The sequence below is a fragment of the Paroedura picta genome, chromosome 3 (assembly GCF_049243985.1).
Source record: "Paroedura picta isolate Pp20150507F chromosome 3, Ppicta_v3.0, whole genome shotgun sequence".
Lineage (NCBI taxonomy): Eukaryota > Metazoa > Chordata > Lepidosauria > Squamata > Gekkonidae > Paroedura > Paroedura picta.
The window spans coordinates 42,850,280-42,868,154 of record NC_135371.1 but is presented as its reverse complement, the minus strand read 5'-3'; the positions used below and the strand labels follow the sequence as shown (position 1 = coordinate 42,868,154).

At 41.9% G+C, this 17,875-nt stretch overlaps 2 protein-coding genes across 2 annotated transcripts in view; both read left to right on the top strand.

Moving 5' to 3' along the window:
- Positions 1 to 15,440, top strand: part of COL7A1 (collagen type VII alpha 1 chain) — a 159,156-nt gene extending 143,716 nt beyond the window's left edge. The window contains exons 113-122 of the mRNA XM_077325428.1: positions 269 to 385; positions 1,415 to 1,492; positions 3,396 to 3,449; positions 3,807 to 3,855; positions 4,422 to 4,454; positions 6,164 to 6,259; positions 7,548 to 7,664; positions 8,660 to 8,722; positions 11,010 to 11,189; positions 11,278 to 15,440. Coding sequence (XP_077181543.1) covers positions 269 to 385; positions 1,415 to 1,492; positions 3,396 to 3,449; positions 3,807 to 3,855; positions 4,422 to 4,454; positions 6,164 to 6,259; positions 7,548 to 7,664; positions 8,660 to 8,722; positions 11,010 to 11,189; positions 11,278 to 11,285 — 795 coding nt within the window. The 3' untranslated portion in view covers positions 11,286 to 15,440. The remainder of the gene's footprint in view (positions 1 to 268; positions 386 to 1,414; positions 1,493 to 3,395; positions 3,450 to 3,806; positions 3,856 to 4,421; positions 4,455 to 6,163; positions 6,260 to 7,547; positions 7,665 to 8,659; positions 8,723 to 11,009; positions 11,190 to 11,277) is intronic.
- A 1,010-nt stretch (positions 15,441 to 16,450) lies between these two features.
- COPG1 (coat protein complex I subunit gamma 1) overlaps positions 16,451 to 17,875 on the top strand; it is a 36,779-nt gene continuing 35,354 nt past the window's right edge. Inside the window, exon 1 of the mRNA XM_077325427.1 lies at positions 16,451 to 16,550. Coding sequence (XP_077181542.1) covers positions 16,523 to 16,550 — 28 coding nt within the window. The 5' untranslated portion in view covers positions 16,451 to 16,522. The remainder of the gene's footprint in view (positions 16,551 to 17,875) is intronic.

Genomic DNA, 17,875 nt, shown 5'->3' with positions numbered 1-17,875 from the left:
TTTTTTACCATAGAAACTGGTATTGCATAATGTTGTGATGTCAGTGTCAGTGACACTATAGGAATTTCCTCAAGCCTCTATGATTTTCTTGCTATAGAAAATTGGAAAATTCCTAGAATGTCACAAAACACCGGTTTCATCCCACCCTCATTTTCTTCTTCTTCTGCTCTATTATGCTACAGTGAGAGTCCAGAGCATCGCTATGCAAGGCATCCAGTTTGAATACTGTTTACAGGATCATTCCTAATACTTATTTCTTGTACTGTAGGGTGTACCAGGTGTTATCGGCTCCCCAGGGCTCAGAGGAGGTGATGGACCTCCAGGCCCTCCTGGGCCCCCTGGAAGCCTTGGTCCAAAAGGTCCAGAAGGGATCCAGGGACAGAAGGTCAGTACCAATAATTTGTCTTTCTGATAATTTCTTTCAGAGTCTGTTACTTACAGTTGTCAGAGAGCACAGTGCTGGGCTCTGCTCAGTCACCTGGGGAGACTCATGAATTTAACCATATATCAGTTCATGGCTTTGAGTCTCAACAGCAGGGCCTTGTGCTTGTTTTCTAGAACTAGTAGTGGGGAGCCTGCTGAGACAGAATGAACCAGGACAGTGGAGATGGCAGCTTTTCTGAAAGAGTGGATGGGTGGATCTGGTTTGCCAGAGTCAGGGCTGTTGGCTGTGTGTGTGTGTTTGTACACACATGCATATATTCATGCATACCAGCAGCGCTGGTTCTGGCACACCAGACACAGCTAATAGTCATAAATGGTGCCTCAGGCCCTGTCTGACACCTATCACTTCTTCTGGGATTTGAAAAAAACATGGGGCAGAAATGACAGGCAGAGGGCAAGTCTGTGGGATGTATAGACATCAGGAATTCAATAAGAGAGCAATGTCTGGTTTTCCTCGTTCTGTTTCTGCCTGAATCACTATTGCCTGTTCTTATTTTTGATATGGGTAGGCCTGACATCTCAGACTAGGTTAAAGGGTATCCTAGGTTCTAATAGTGTTTTAGCAGTGCTCACACTATACCTAGCCCCTGAATGAAAAGGAGATCATAATGGGTTTTGTACCTGTAAGAAGAAGAAAAAGAAGAAGAGTTGGTTTTATATGCTGTGTTCCTGTACCAGAAGGATTCTCAAAGTGGCTTACATTCTCCTTCCTTTTCCTTTCCCCACAAGAGGCACCCTGTGAGGTGGGTGAGGCTGAGAGAGCCCTGATATTACTGCTTGGTCAGAATGGCCTAAATAATTGACGTGTGTAGCAAACATTTGTGTGGGAGGGAGCACTGCTCCCCTAACTGGAGAACTTCTTGTGGAAACAGATCCCTCCTTTACAGAAAGGAGATGGAGATCAGCTAATAGTGCTGCGGACTACACCTGGGGATGCTGTTGTCTCAGTGGGTTTGTTTTCCCATTTCAGGGTGAAAGAGGGCCTCCGGGAGAGTCTGTTTTAGGAACTCAAGGAATTCCAGGAGTCCCAGGAGAAAGAGGGCAGCAGGTTTGTAATATTTACCCACTTGTGCTTGGTGTTAAGTCAGCTGCCAATATACTTTGTGGCTTGCTTTGGAATAAATGGGTATGCTCCATCAGGTCTTGTCAATCTATGTAGAGATTTAACATACTGTTGGGATAGTCATAGTAGAAGAAAGAACAAAGGCTATTCCTGTAGCCAGATCAAAAAGCCTTGATGGATGATTGATGAAACTTGATGAAACTCTTAAAATTGCTAAAATAGACTAGAAGCAAAGTAAAATGTGACTTAAATAGAATACTAAATACAACTTTTCACAAATTCATGCCCAGAGATAAATAGAACTAATATAATAACCAGTGCAAAGAAAGAAGAGAACAATAAAAAGGAAGAATAAGAGGTCTGCCTCACGATCCAGGAAAGCAAAGGGAAATTCAAACCATGGGTAGTGATGTCGAAAGCAATATTATCTGATCAGGAAAAATAATTTTAAAAGATGGAAACAATACAGTGACGAATTCTGAAGTGAAAACTGCACTTTAAAAGCTGTTGACAGAAATACATCACCAGGAGTAGATGGGGTATCAGTAGAGCTATTACAAGCAACAGAAACTAAGTTCATCAAAATCTTAAGAAGAATATGCAAACAAATTTGGAAAACCAAACAGTGGCCCACAGACGGAAACTCTTCTCATGTGTGGAATGACATGCCAGACGTTCAAGATGGATCCAGGAAAGGAAGGGAGGGGCACTAGAGATCATACTGCAAGAGCAGCAATGACCAAGAGCACTTGCTAGCAGGTGTGCCTGGTGAACCAGGAACATGGCTGATCAGAATCTTGTTTCTGTCATTTATGCTGTAATAATCTGTTGCTTAACTGTAAAGCCTTAACAACCCCTAGACCCTGTGAACCTTAAGGCTAGAGTGGCTACTCTCGTATGTTTCTCTTTGCTCACTGAGATCACCTGAGAAGGACTTGCTCCATATTCCTTCTGATCTGAGCAGGTGCAGAACCAGCTCTTCGCTGTTGTGGCACCCATTTTATAGAACACATCAAGAACTGTGTCACATCAAAATTTCAAGATGTCATAAACCTGCTATGGTCAGACCACACTCGGAGTATTGCGTGCAGTTCTGGAGGCCTTACTTCAAAGAGCTGGGTCCTGGGGTCCAAGCCCTATGAGGAAAGACTGAGGGATTTCATAGCAGACGAGAAACACTGGGGACCACAAAAAAAATATAGTGGGAAGAGCATGCAAGGGATACTCAAAAGTGAAAAAAAACGAGGGAGGAAATTAGGGAAATGGGATTTGTAGCTGTGAGGCAGAGATATCTATAGCTTCTTAAAGGTAAAGGTATCCCCTGTGCAAGCACCGAGTCATGTCTGACCCTTGGGGTGACGCCCTCTAGCGTTTTCATGGCAGACTCAATACAGGGTGGTTTGCCAGTGCCTTCCCCAGTCATTACCGCTTACCCCCCAGCAGCAAGCTGGGTACTCACTTTACCGACCTCGGAAGGATGGAAGGCTGAGTCAACCTTGAGCCGGCTGCTGGGATTGAACTCCCAGCCTCATGGGCAGAGCTTTCAGACTGCGTGTCTGCTGCCTTACCACTCTGAGCCACAGGTCTTACTGGATTTTATGTTGTTACCTGCCACTAGCTGCCTGCAGGAGTGGTGGGCTATAAATAAATAAATAAATAAATAAATAAATAAATAAATAAATAAATAAATAAATAAATAAATAAATAAATAAATAAATAAATAAATAAATAAATAAATAAATAAATAAAGGGCCCTTAGCTATCCACGCTGCAATTTTCATTTCGCAGTCCAATCAGCATCTAATTCTGTGTCACAGATGCTATAGAAATTATTCCTATTTTAATAAATCCTACCTTTTCCTTGACTTCCCTTTCTTTTTGCTGGCAGGGAAATCAAGGGCCTCTTGGACCCAGAGGAGAGAAGGGGCAGCCTGGCATGACGGTGCGAAGAGAAGAATCCCTTCATTCCTACATGAAATCCTGAATCAAAAGCATGTCCTTGAGTGGAAATCTTGCATCATGCTACTCTATATCAGCCAGACATAGCTATTGCAGTAGTCTATCTGCCTTTTGCAAGAAATTGGGGGGTTAATCAGGCATTCAGTCCTGGGTTCTTACACGGCAGACTTGTAGTATGCTCTTTTCTTGCCATCTCCATCTTAACCTTTCTCTTGCTTAGAAAAGGGATTTGTCATTCCCACCCACACCCCCCACATCTTATATTCTTTCATCAACCATGTCATGAACTAGATAACATGCTTTGCGTATCTCCTCTCACCCTATTCTGCCTTTTCTACAGGAAGAAGAAATCCGTCTATTTGTCAGGTCGGAGATGAGTCAGCACTGTGGTAAGGCTATACCTATTGCCGCTTTCAGACCTGCCTCCAGTCTCCTGTTTTGTCCCAAGGCTTTCATCCTTTCTTTTCTGTCCTTCTGAAATGCCTTTTCTCAGATCTCCTGCCATGGCTGGCCTCAAACTATACTTGCTTTGTAGTTCTACATCCTCATGTGTGTCCTTTAAGAAGTGTCCTGTCAGAGCCAAAGACGTGCTGAGTGAGAAATCTGCAGTTATAGCACCTGACTTTTATCTGAAATGCACTCTCCAGGGGTTTCAAACTTACAGCAGTGGGAAGGACTCTTCCCATACGCACATGTCATTTTTCAAATCAAACCAAATTGTCACTCTCCAAATTGCACTTGGGAGAAACTTGGCAGAACTTTTAATCAGGAGAATGATATGAAAGGCAAGAATTGGGGGTGGGGAACAAAATAACTGCTCCAAAGAAATTGGCAATCTCCATGACAGTATTTCAGTTTTAATAAATGCTGGAAGATCTAATCATTGATCTCCTGCAGCATGTACTTTGGCCCTCTGTGCTCTGTAAAAGTAGAAATTCTTCTTGTCTCATTTTAGCTTGTGGAGGCCAGTTCTCCCCGCCAGACACACGTGAGTATTTTGGTTATTGTCCAGCAAGTGTTTGATAAATATGGCTTATGCTCCCAGTTACGCAGCAGTCTTCGTTTAGATGTACTCATTTCCGCAAGCAGGAAAACCATGCAATGATAACTGGTATTCATCATCACCGCTGGGTTGGCTACCAATAGCTATTTCTAAACAAATTATTTCCAGGAGGATGTTTATGTTGGAGATCTGCTTGTAACCAGTGTGCTGTTGGTGTGAAATGGGTAACAAATGTACTGATGGTGTAGGTCGTTTTTTGTAATAATTAAGCTAGTGAGACCAAGGTCCTCTGCTTATTTTTTGAGGAAAATTATTTGTTCAGAATTGCAGCCTACCATCTCTGTAAGGTTTGGGACAATTTTTGTTAATAAATTCAGCCTTACAGCAACCCTGAGAAGCAGATAGCCTTATTTTATAAATAAGGAACAGAAGAGTGATAATGTATCAGGACCAAACTGAATCATAGAATCATAGAATTGGACGGGACCTCCAGGTCATCTAGTCCAACCCCCTGCACAGTGCAGGAACTCACAACTACCTACCTACACACAGTGACTCTAATTTCATGCCCAAATGATCCGCCCCACCCCCCACCCCATCAAAAACCTCAAGAATCCAGTCTGGCCAGGAGGAAATTCATCTGCCATCCCACAGTGGTGATCAGCAATTCCCTGGTTATCCAGTGGGTATTGATTAAATATGAAAAGGCTATTGACGGTGTTATAGTGTTGTAGTGATAGGAATATAAGAAGAGTCAGGCCTCACTGGTCCATCTACTCCAGGTGCCCCAGGAAGATATACTTTCCCTCAGCAATTTGCATTCGGATGTTTGCTGCCACCAAACATGGAGGTTTTATATAGTTTATATATTATCAAAGTAGTGAAGGAGGAAGGGGCCAAATAACCTTGCCCAACCATCCAGTGCTGCTTGCATTCTTAGGAAAAGCAGCTCTCAGCTGTGATGGAATACCTACTTTCCTATGTTTTCAGCTGTTGGATCACCTTGAGTGTCACATGTTTTTTAAAAAGTACAAATGGAGCAGTCAGTTCCTGGGTGAACTTAAAATGACAGTAATTATTATTCTGATCCCCCCCAGGGGTATTGTTAAGGAGAGGAAAAGGGAAATCAGGTTTCTTCCAGTGTGTCCCTGATACTGCTGCATACCTAGGGGCATGTTGTGCTGTGCTCCTCTGCGTCCCTGACATAAATTTCAGATGATGTTTGACTAATAATGGCCTGTGTTTTTCTGTGTGTTGCTGAAACATTGATCCCCTTCGATATGCAAGCTAATGCCAGTATTCAAGAGTAGTGTGTGGACCCCCATCCAAAGCATGCAGTAGAGGACTGGCATAAAATTCCTTTCTGCAGGTGTCTGCTGGTTTTTCCAAAAGGCCCCCTGCTGCTATGGAGGGAGGGAGGGAGATGCCTGGACTGGAAATGGAATGCCATGAAACTGATGTGGAAAAAGGATTTTGTTCCTTACAGTCCCAGTTGGCCCATCACACTTTATTCCAGGGTTATTTCCTCTTCTGTTAAATGCACTCTGTTTCTGTGTAGGGTAACAGCAACACAGATGTGAATCTTGAACTGTAGCTGGTTCCTGTGTTGCATTTTTCTTGCCGAGGGGAAGGAGCAATGTATCAGTTGTTCTCATGTGCTTGTTGATGTTTCATTGTGGCCTCGCCCCTCCCAGGTGTCCTCCCCAACTACCCATCTACCCAACCATTCGCATCTGTTAATGCTCAAATAGTACCTGTGCTTAAGTTGTCCCACGCTGAGGAAGAGGAGGGTGAGTCTTCTCTCCTGTTGTTTTGTTATGCTCAGTATCATTCCTGTTATCATGCATAGGACTTCCATCATCACCTTCTCATATCCTTGCAGACACTGAGTACTTCCAGCCATATTTTCTCTTTCTCAGTGACTAAACTTTTAGGGGATATGGAAGTTGCTTAGAATGTAGAATTTTGCCAGATACTCATTATTAGGATTTTAAGTGTTCTGTTCTGGGTAAAGGCACTAGATCATGAAATTAATAAAGCATCAGAGCAAAGAGTTCTCTGGAGCCTTAAAGTATACAGTTTCACAGGCAAGAAGGCTCCTTTGTCAGATGTGGGAAGTGGGTCCCCTAAAATTGGTAGGTATCAGCTTTGTGCATCTGACAGTAGTGGACTGTCATCCATAAACAATAATTCCATAATAACTTTTAGTGTGTTTTTTTGTATTTTTCCAAAAAGAGGCTAATACAGCTAGTCCTTTGGAATTAATACAGACATATTCATCATGGTGATGAGGTAAAAAACAGTGATATCAGTCTGTTCCCCCCAGTAGCAACAAGAGTAATAATACCCAGCTGGAAAGCCAGTTTTAAAATGTTGGATTGAAAGGTAAGGTAAAAATACTTTGAATAAGATGAATCTACATGAAAGAATAGATCCAAGTGGGTAGCCATGTTGGTATGAAGTAGAACAACAAAAATAGAGTCCAATAGCACCTTCCTCAGACTAGTCTGAGGAGGGGTGCTTGCACTCAAAAGCTCATGCCTTGAATAAATCTTTGTTGGTCTTAAAGGTGCTACTGGACTCTATTTTTGTTCAACATGAAAGAACTGATAATTGTAGAACATGTATTCCTTGCTAGACAGTTGACATTTGGTATCCTAAAATACACAGAGCTGCACAAGTCCCTATGCTGGGGCCATTGTCTTCCCACAAGTGATCTGTATATCATATGCAAAAAGGCCCATGGATATTCCTTGCTAGAGAAGTGATATTTGATATCCTAAGGTACACACACAGTTGCCTCTGTCCTAATGCTTTGGTGCTTATCTTCTAGCAAATGACCTTCCTGACATAGATAATCAACACTGAGTGATGATACATATTTCCAGTGTGGCTTACCAAAATAAATCAGTGTCAGTTGAAATGTTCTGTCAGTCACTAAAGATCATCAGCTATCTAGGAGTACTAGGTTAAAACATTCTCAGGCACATGAAATCTTCCAGCATTTCTGTTCATTCTTTGCTATACAACCCTGCTCAGTCTTGGAGACCTGCTGAGTAAGCCATTCCTGTTTTGTAGGGGACCACGCACGAAACATAGTGAACATAAATGAACCTGAATATGAGTATTTCTACACAGAGGACTATGAAGAGGGCCCGGAAGCAGATGGGACAGAGAGCCCTATGCTGAGGGATGGTGAGGTCCATCGGTCTGTGAAATGTTTTTGAAGGAGCTGGAGCTCTTTAATAAGCCTCTGGGTGACAATAGGAATAGGGTATGGCAAAGGGCTTCTATTGATACAAGCATCCTTATCCTTCTGGGGACTTGTGTGCAGTGTATATGACTTGGTGTCTGCTTGTCCAAGAATGGGCCTTTGGTACAAAACGATTGGCACAATTTGGGCTATGTTCTTCTCCTTTGTTTTCAGAGTTGGCAAAGAAATTCTAAAAAAGTAGATGAGGGCATGGCTTTTTCCACAAAGTGAAGACCTCAAGTGTGACAAATAACACTTCCATCTCATTGTTGAACTAGAAAAGAACTCTCTGCAGACTGCTTTGTAACCAGTAAACATTGTTATTAAATAGCTGCGTTCCCCAGCAGCTGAATAAATGACATCATTATCTTGCAGGGTTAGAGTACACTAACTCCAGCATTAAACTTAGATTCCAAAAAGGTTGTCTCTTGGGGTGGCATGTCACTGACTGAAGCAGCCTAAGAAGAGATGTGTGACACATTCATGCCATGTGGCTAAATTCTGGCTTCCTTTTCCTGTCAAAAGTAGGGTGCTGATAGTAAGCTATCATCGAGTAAGGGCTCATTCTGCTACTCCCATATTTATTTTCCTGGTATCTTTCCAACAGATTTCAAGTAATTTTTTTCACTTCTGTACTGCAAACTGTGCACAAATTTGAGGTCCCATTTTGCAGCTTTGATCTTGAGTCTGAAAGTGTGTACAGATAGTGAGACCAGGATGACAAAAGAGCTCCAGTTCATCTTTCATTAAGCATATGGACAAGATGATGTTTCATATTTGTTCTGTTATCCTCTGGAACAGATTCAGTTCATCATCTGAATTCATAGTCACTCTTCTTGTCATTGCATTCCTTCTTTTCGTTATGAGGCTGAGTGGAAAGGAGTTAGATAAAAAAAGCATTTTCTTCTTAAACCAGTATTCTGCTCCCTGTTTGTAGAAATTATGAGCCCAAGGGCAGCTCCCAAACACGGACAGCAAAAGAGAGACCTCTCTGAACAAGGTAAGCAGTGGATCTGCCTTACGGCTCTTCCCGCCAAGAAACAGTGGTCTTCTTCCCTTCCACCCTCTTAGGGCTCGGATCCTTGTGTTCCTCTTATTTCCGTTCCTGTGACTAATAAAACTGGTGGTTGAGGCTGTTAGAGTATCTGTGAACTCATTCCAACATCCCAGAGTTTTTAATCTGGTTTATGCCTAAAGCCCACAGGGCAACCAGTCACTAGCTATTCCAAGTTGGTGGATGGTCTTGGCTGACCAAATATGGGTTCGTAACACCCTGACCTAGAGATTATATGGATTTCTAAGAAGAGATGGCAAAACCTAACATAGTCTGAGGATTAAAAAAGAATTTAGTCTGCCGGTTGTATGCAGGTATGCACAAGAGTACATATTGTTTGAACTTGTTGAGAAAGATAATGCCAGGTGCCCGGGGTTGCATTTTTAATATAATCTATGGACAACACCAGTGCTGGCTTCTACAAACCAAATTCACATCTTTGCCATGTGGAATTAAGAAAAACGGTAGGCTGGAGAAGATTTCATATTTTCATCAGTCACTTTGTTATAGACTTCCCCCATGCCATCACCATCTCTGTAAGATTTCAACAAGGCAGGAATAACTAAGCCATGTACAGTTAAGGGCTACACTGTCTATATGCAACATTTTTCTTACTACTGTTTATGCACTGGAACACCTACCCAGTATGAAAACATGACCAGCCTGAGATTTTGCAAAAATCTAAGTAGCATTGTGAATACAACTTCTGATATCTGTCAATCCTAGATAAGGAACCTATTATCCTGATTACATTTATTGTGAGAATGGCACAATTTTTCTAAAGGGATCTTCATGAATACAAATGGCTTTTGTACATCCAAAGCAATTTTACACGTTCCATTGCTATCTTTTTGTATGCTCTTATTGCATTGTTAAATTATTTGCTAGATATAACAGTTACTTATTAGAACAACTCTGAATGCAACCTTGTTGTGAAAACAATGCTTTAGTAAACTGAAAAAAGTAATGACAAATCTTAATTTAAAAGGTAGCATATTGTAGCAGATGGTTGGACTAACAGGGGAGATTTATGTTCAGATCTACTTGTGTTCTTGTGTTCAAATCTATTAAACTCTTGTTGTTGTGAGAATACAGTGGAGCTGAACTAGACTATGCCACTCTGAGAACCTTGGAGAAAGGGTGGGATAAAAATGCAATTGACAAAAATCAGTAAAACAGTTACAACAGCAAATAGCACATCAAGACTCACGGGTGCAATCCTAGGGAAATCTGCACCCTTCTAAATCCATTGATGTCACTTAGGATTGCACTGATAAAGTGTATAGAACCTGCAGCACAACTACATTCTCAAATCTTAAAAACAGCTGGATAATGCAGAGTTGCTGAATGCATATAATCAAAACTGCACCATCTCATGATGTCCAGCCCACTAATAATCTGATCTGATAATAGCTCTGATCCTACAGTCCTGAAAGACAGCGTATGTGATAAGCCTTACAGTTTTGGATGAGATAAACTACACTGATCCGATGATAGCTATGTTGGGTGCAGTAGTTACCTTTTATCTTGAGATACGATTAGCCCTTGTGCGCATGACCTGTCTGGGCATTGACTGAATGTGTGGAAAGGGACTGTGGGCAGAGTTCCCTGGCTCCACCCACCCACCCATTGATGAGCCCAGTGCCTGTGCATATGCTCCTTCCTCAGGACCAGCAACATTCAGAAAGCAGCACCAGTAACTATAAGGAGGGATCACATGAGCAGGCATTTCCCACACACAGGCACTGCTCCTGAGTGGTGGTCACATGGATGTGGATGACAAAGCCAGCGTACTCATGACTGCTCTCCCTCTCCAAACATTCTGTTAACATTGAGATGGGCCATGGGTACAGGGCTTATGTGAGAAGAGATTTACACATGAGCTTCAAACAGATGAAAGCTGAAGTTAACTACTAAGCCCCACCATGGCCTTCAATGTCTTACCCAAGGATCGTCAGATTTAATTTAGAAACCATCAGGCAATTTATAATACGGATACATTATAACACTGACAGGGCTGTAGGCTGACTGTAGGCTTAAATATATGTATGAGAAAATGTAAGTGGAAGCTGCTAATATGTGAGCTACTAACCCCCCATGTGGCTTCTTTCCATCCTATCCTTGTGTTGTGGCTAGAGCACTAGAGAAGATGCCTGTTGTTTTCTGTTGAGGTTTCTGCCAATGTAATATCAGAGGAGAGATGCTGACATACAGGTCTGTTTTCTTCTTCCAGCTGACCCATGTGCCTTGCCCTTGGATGAAGGAGACTGCAACAAGTACACGTTAAAGTGGTATTATAACCAAAGAGTGTCTGAGTGTCGACCCTTCATCTACAGTGGCTGCAGAGGGAATCACAACCGCTTTAATTCCCGGGAGGCCTGTGAGCATCAATGCAAGCCACAAGGAAGTGCAAGTAAGAGCTGACAGAGAATGCAGTAAATGTAAAAGGAGCCATTGCTAGATATTGCTTTCCAACTGGGGTCTGTTTGTTTGTCTGGCAGATGGATAAGAAGAAGGGTATTATGAATTCTGAAGCGGAGCTCTTATTCTGATGGAACGGAGAAACTCACCAAAAGAAGAGATTGCCAACTTTGCAGGTTCTCGAGGGGAAACCTACTTGTAGCTTGCACGAGATCTCAGCTAGACACACTTCCTTTGGACAGAGACTCACCTGGCTGCCATTTCCACTGCTTGTAGCACAATTGTATGTGAGTGTGTGTCGGGTCGGCTGCTTCAGCTGGAGCAGAGAAATGGTGCTATTCATTTTTTAAAGGAAAGTATTTTTATTGCTCTTGATTTATTTTTTAAATTAAGGTGAAATTTTTATCAAATGAAAAGCATAAACATAACTTCTTTTATATATAATATAAAAAAAGGAAAAGACATATTTTAATTAGAGGAGTTTTAACTTATTTGATGCTGGCCAACTGATGACACATGGAATGTATCATAGTCAGACCAAACTCTTCTCTTTGCGACTGGCTTCCGTTCAGACTTATTGGCTCTAAAAGTTTGTCCTCTTGCAATGAACTATCAGCAAATTTGATTGCCTCCTAGCCAGACTAAGATTCCCCTCCCTTAATTAACAGAGCTTTGAGCAGGAGGGCACAGGATTCCCAGGATTTCTTGCCAAAACTAGGATTCGGTTGATGCTTCTGATGAAGATTGCTCTTCCATCTCTGTCCCTTTGCAGCTTGTTACTCTCTGTTGCTTGTCTTATTTCTTACAATGTTGGTGCTGTTGTTGACACTTTCTTACAGCTACCAAGCTAGGCTGTAGGGGCATGTCCATTTCCCAAGCCCTGACCTAGCAAGAATAAGGATCGGTGCTTGGAAGGGGCTAATAAGATGAGATTTCTCCCTGAGCATTAAGGAGAGAGAAAGGAGGGAGAATCCTTTTGCCCTTTTAAACACGTCTGTCATTGGTAGCAGATACTCAGGAGATTTTTCCCACAGATGCAATTTAGAACTGCTTGCTACTCCACAGTCCAGAACTACATTTTTTCTGGATAGAGGTGCTATGAGAGCAATTGCTCTTGTTCCATTCCCTCGATCCCATGATGCTTGCTTTGTTTTACACTGGCTCATACAAAAGTTAGGGCTGTTTCATGGACTCTGGTATGTCCATTGTTTTGTGTCAAAGAATCCATTTATTTTCAGAATCCCAAACTAAATACAAATATTTCAGAACATGTTCACAACACAGTCAACATGTTGCTTTCCTCCACTCATTGCATCCCTCACATACTACTGCCAGAAGCCTGTCCTGGCTCAGCCAAGAATCACACATAAGAATTGCACATCCTGTGGCTGAGGACGGGGAGGGATCAGTGCGTTCCTCTCCTAGATGAGTGTGTGTTGCTTGAGTAGCCACCCTTTTTAAAGCTCACCAAACTTCTACAATATCCACAAACATGTAGCTAGAGGCCTGTAATAAACAAACAGAAAGGGTAATTGCACCTTTCTAAGCCATTGACTCAGTGGACTCAGAAGGCTGTAGCTATGCTTAAGAAAACCATCTTTGGGCTTCCCAAAAAATTCAGAAAGATTGGTGAGGCTGTGTTGACTTTGTGTATTTTGCTTATTGCTTGGGGCTGAGGGGCATGCAGCTGTGAAAGAGGACCCAGGAGGGTAACACTCCTAGTGTGTAAATATGACTCCCCCAAATGAATTCATTTGAGGAAATTTCACCTTATTCCAGGCAAGCAAGCAATAGTCTTCAATAAAATATACCATATTGGAGAACATGACACAAGAAATCAGAGCACGTTTTTGTTTGGGTGAATTCTGTATGGAACATCCATTGTAAGAGTAATTTTTTGAAAAAGTCTGCTGAACTATACTATGGAAATAATCAGTGAAATGCTGAGAATGGTGCTATGGTTGTTGTTTTCCCACCACTACAGAGTATTTTACAAAGTTTTGCAAAATTGTGTTTCAATACTCGTTTTGTGTTACTGTCCCATCTCTGTTCCTTAGCCTGCCACCTCCCCATCGTAGCCTACTTCCACCTACTTCTTGCGCCACTCTATGACATCCTCTATTATGTGGAAATTCAGATCTGTCAGCTTCTTAATACTCTGTTGAAAAGTGGGGAAAGTCGAAGCATCTCTATGTACAAATACATGGTATGTGTGCTGCTTTGAAAGTATATGGGAATAAATCACTGATGTGTTAGCAAGTAGCATATGGAATTACAGCAGTCAGTCAGTAATCCCATGGGTGGACATGCAAAAGTAATTTGAGAAAAACAAGACAATCTACAATTCTCAACCTACAGGATTGCTCTGGAGTGAATGGGCTAGGTTTTAGCCTTTGGAAGATGCTTATTAACTATCCAGTTCTAAACACATTAATAGAAATGAGTACTTTTTATTTCAGAGGAATTTATTTCCACGTTTTGTCAGAGGGGTTTAAGAATACAGATAAACAATCCATTGAACATACAGATGCCCTGTAGATGCCTTTTAATCCTTCCTTTTAAATCCCTTTTCATTTTTCTCAGCTAATCTGTCCTAAATATCATCATAATAAAACAAAACCCAACTTTTGTCACATGCATGTTCACAAATCCAAAAGTATGTACATTACAGATTGTGGTCTTAAAACCCAGCTTAGTGTAGTGGCAGCTTCTAATCTGGCAAACTGGGTTTGAGTTCCCCGCTTCTCCAAGCTGGGTGACCTTGGGCTCATCACAGCTCTAATGGTGCTGATCTGACCGAGCACTCCTGTCAGAGCTCTCTCAACCTCACCTACCTCACAGGGTGTCTGTTGTGAGGAGAGGAAGGGAAAGCGATTGTAAACTGCTTTGAAATCTCTTCAGACAGTGAAAAGCAGGGTATAAAACCCAACTCTTCTTCTTAATTCTTAACAGAATCTGTACCTGATTTTCTCAATATATACATAGTATGTTTAGATCAGAGTTCAACATACTGCTACAGTAAAATATAATTGGGGGGGGGGGAGTATGAGATTGCTATCCTGAAAATCTAGATGAGTAAAATGCTACCCTGATTTACAACAGTGGCCAACTCAGTGGTTTATTACAATGATACTTTTTCAGTTCAGGCCTATTGTTTCTGTTCTTGCTGAATTATGTAAAGGGCCTGTAGAATATCATATCATTTTCAAGGCTGCTTGAAATCAGAGGGATTTTGTCCATTTTATTATTAAAATAATATCATTCCTATAAACCTTATAAGCCCTTAAGAGATGTTGCACTTTTTGGTATTTCTGTTATGCAAATGGAATCAAATATAATATTCCAGTATTAAAAAACAGAACACTGCTATGCAAACAAACCACAAACGGGAACAACGAAAGACCTAGTGGTAAGGTCTGTTCGAATAATCTTGTCAGTCTGAAGCAAGCTGCCTGCAGTACACAGGGGTTTATGTCTCTGGGATTGGTACCCTAATGGTGCTGGCTTTAGAAAAGACTGGACTAGCTGTGATAATTCTTTCAAGTTCTGTTATTCTTTGAATAAAGGGTAAATTGTTGTTAGTGTAAAATTGAGAGAATGACATTTCACTGGTAATTTTGCGTGTCCCCTGGAATTGTTCCAGGTAGCTTCATTCATTCTGACCACTCAGTCTGGTCTTTTTTTGTCTTCTTGGAACAGTACAAGCATATGGCATTCCCTTCTACTGAATCAGGATATTTCAACTTGGGATCCTGGGAATTAAACCTGAGACTCTCTGCATACAAAAAGGTCCTAAGCTATAGTCCCTCCCTAATGTTATAACACTTATGAATTTCAGAATAGTAGCCAAGTTTAGTCATGTAGTAAAAACAAGACAGAAAGTTCAGTGGCATCTTAAAGATGAACAACATTATTACAACATAATTTTTCATAGACTGTGAATGGAAATGACTCCATAATTCAAGATTTTTATCCAACCTCACTCCAAAGTTGGCCCTGACCTTAGCTATACTCCTTGGATAAACTACAGGGAAAAATTCAACATTTGTGACCTTTGTCCCCTATTTGATGGGTTTGCTTTTTTCAAAAAAGGCACCAGCCCTTTTGGTGTTTGTTGCCCTATTTTATTCTGGGGAATACTGAATGCAGATGCAGAAAGACAGTTTCTTCACTTTTTATGATGTCTATGTGTATGGTGCAAAAATCCAAATGTGGTAAATAAATAAAAGTTTGTTGTACCTCATTCAATCAAGTGTGTTCATCATCTGTTTTGTTGTTATCCAACGCTGAAGAATGCAAGATGTCAAAGATTTAGGGTGTTCAGGAATGCTGTAGGAGAGCAAAACACCAGAACATACCTGAAGGTGTCTTCTCTTCTGGGGAGTCATCCAAACAGGCTAGGTCACACTTCCTCTCACTTCAAGCAGGGCTATGCATATTTGTGTAGACTGTATTACCTCAGAGCAAGGCTGACTCCCCCATGCTTAGTATAGCCCAGCTCTATAATAAATTTTGCAAGACTAAAATTTGTGTGTGTGTTTCTGTGTGTGTGTGTGTGATGGGATGGGATGTGGATGACTGGATCCCACTGAAGAGAAGAAACCTTCAGGTAAGTTCCAGTGTTTTGTTGTCCTTCACTGGGGAGAATTACAGCTCATCTCCATACTACTGAGATCTACCCGTATTTGCCGGCGTATAAGACGACTGGGCGTATAAAACGACCCCCCAACATTTCCACTCAAAATATAGAGTTTGTTACATTACATTACAGTACTATGGGCCACTATGGGCAGCTATGTCTATCCCAACTGAAGTGCACCCGGCATATAAGACGACCCCCCCCCCCACTTGGAGGCATGTTTTTCAGGGGGGGGGGAAATAGTCTTATATGCCAGCAAATACTGTAATTCCCTGGAGGGTAGACTTTATGGCATTATACTCCCTGTCCTCCCCAGCCTCCATCCCCAAACCTCTAGGAATTTCCCTGTCTAGATCTGGCAATCCTTCCCTCCCTCCATCCTCTGCCAGACATCTGGAGGACCACAGGTTGACTATCCCTGCTGTAGTCAACTGGGTCCTCTGCCTTCCCATTCAATCCTTTTTCTAGATCAGTTTTGAGTTGCCAGGCTAATGGAGGAAACGTGAAGTGTCCCCTTTCCTTGGCACACCCTGACCCAAAGGTCTTTAGTGAGTGTGTGAGATAACAGAATGCTGCTGCTGGCAGCTTGGGGCAAAGTTCACTAGTCCCTGGTGTAGTGCAAGCAAAGGACAAACCCGTAAAACAAGCCCTTTTCACACCAGCTGGAGCTCGCCACAGACATTAACATGTTCTGGGAGGACTACCTGGCTGACAGTAGGTGCATCTCTCTTTGTGTTGGTTTGCAGCAGGTAGGAGAGCAACATGAATGGGTTGTTTGCTTCCAGTTTCTGTTTCCTTTATTTTCTCATTTAAGAAAGCACTAAATAAACATTTCGCAGTCCATTGCAAGAACTTTTCAGGCAGTAATAAAAGTAATAGAATCTGCAAATACTTGAACGGTATTCAAGAGGCGTCATCTGGTGAAACCAATTCAACTTTCTACTGTAGTACAATCACCGTTCGGATCCTCGTGTTGGGTGGGTTAGTGCTTTTGCTGCATGTTGTCTCAGACATAAGTTGAGTGCAGCAGAACCTGCAAGCCTGTTTGAGGGTGCTGCCTTCATTTCCTTTCAGTGGGCTCATGGACACTAGGCTGCTTGGTCTTTGATTGGGAAGAGGTCAGTTTTCTGAGTCAAAAGACATCCTAAGAGGCTACAAGCAGCAAGCTAAAGCTCTTCATACTTAGAAATCTCTCCTAAATCCAGCTGGGCAGAGGCCTATTCCTATACCTCATTTTGTCTTTTGTACTTAATCTAAATCAGTCTTACCATACGTCAAAGCTGAAGCTGTTATTCTACATGAGCTTTTGTGAACTAAAATCCACTTTGACTGAGGCAAGTGGTGGGTTCTCTCTGGATAGTTAGGATCCATCATATGCATTGGGAAAAGCGGACTCAACTACACAGAGGCTCATGCTGGAATAAAGAGTCTTTGATAGGCTAAAAGCCTCTTGTTTTTGTTGTGATTTGTATTATGATCTGACGAGTGTGTTCCAAAATAATTACACTCCATACAAATATCACAAATTATTTCCAAGCACAAAAATATTGCAGCAGACTGAATGCTGGGCAGAGCAGGTCTGAATTAGATCCAAACCTAACATTAACCCTTAGGAATCAGTACATGATGCAACCGGACAGGTAAGTTATAAAAGGGGTGCAGTGTGGATGGGAAACCCAGCTCAACCAATGTGTGCTTGATTAAATATCTAATACTCCAGTAAACTATCTGTCATAGGGGCAGCAATAAACAAACAATACCCAAAATTGGCAGCACAAGATTAAAACTCATAAAGCTGGAAGATTAAGGGGAGTCAATCAGGCCAAGCTGGAACCAACAGAACAGATTTGGCCCGGTCGCTAAAAGATAAAATAGATGGCACTAGGCCAGCACCCCTTGGAAGGGAGTTCTACTAACGAGGTGCATTCACAGTAAGGCAGGGGTAGTCTACCTGTGGTCCTCCAGATGTTCTTGGACTACAATTCCTATGAGCCCCTGTCAGCGTTTGCTGGCAGGGGTTCATGAGAATTGTAGTCCAT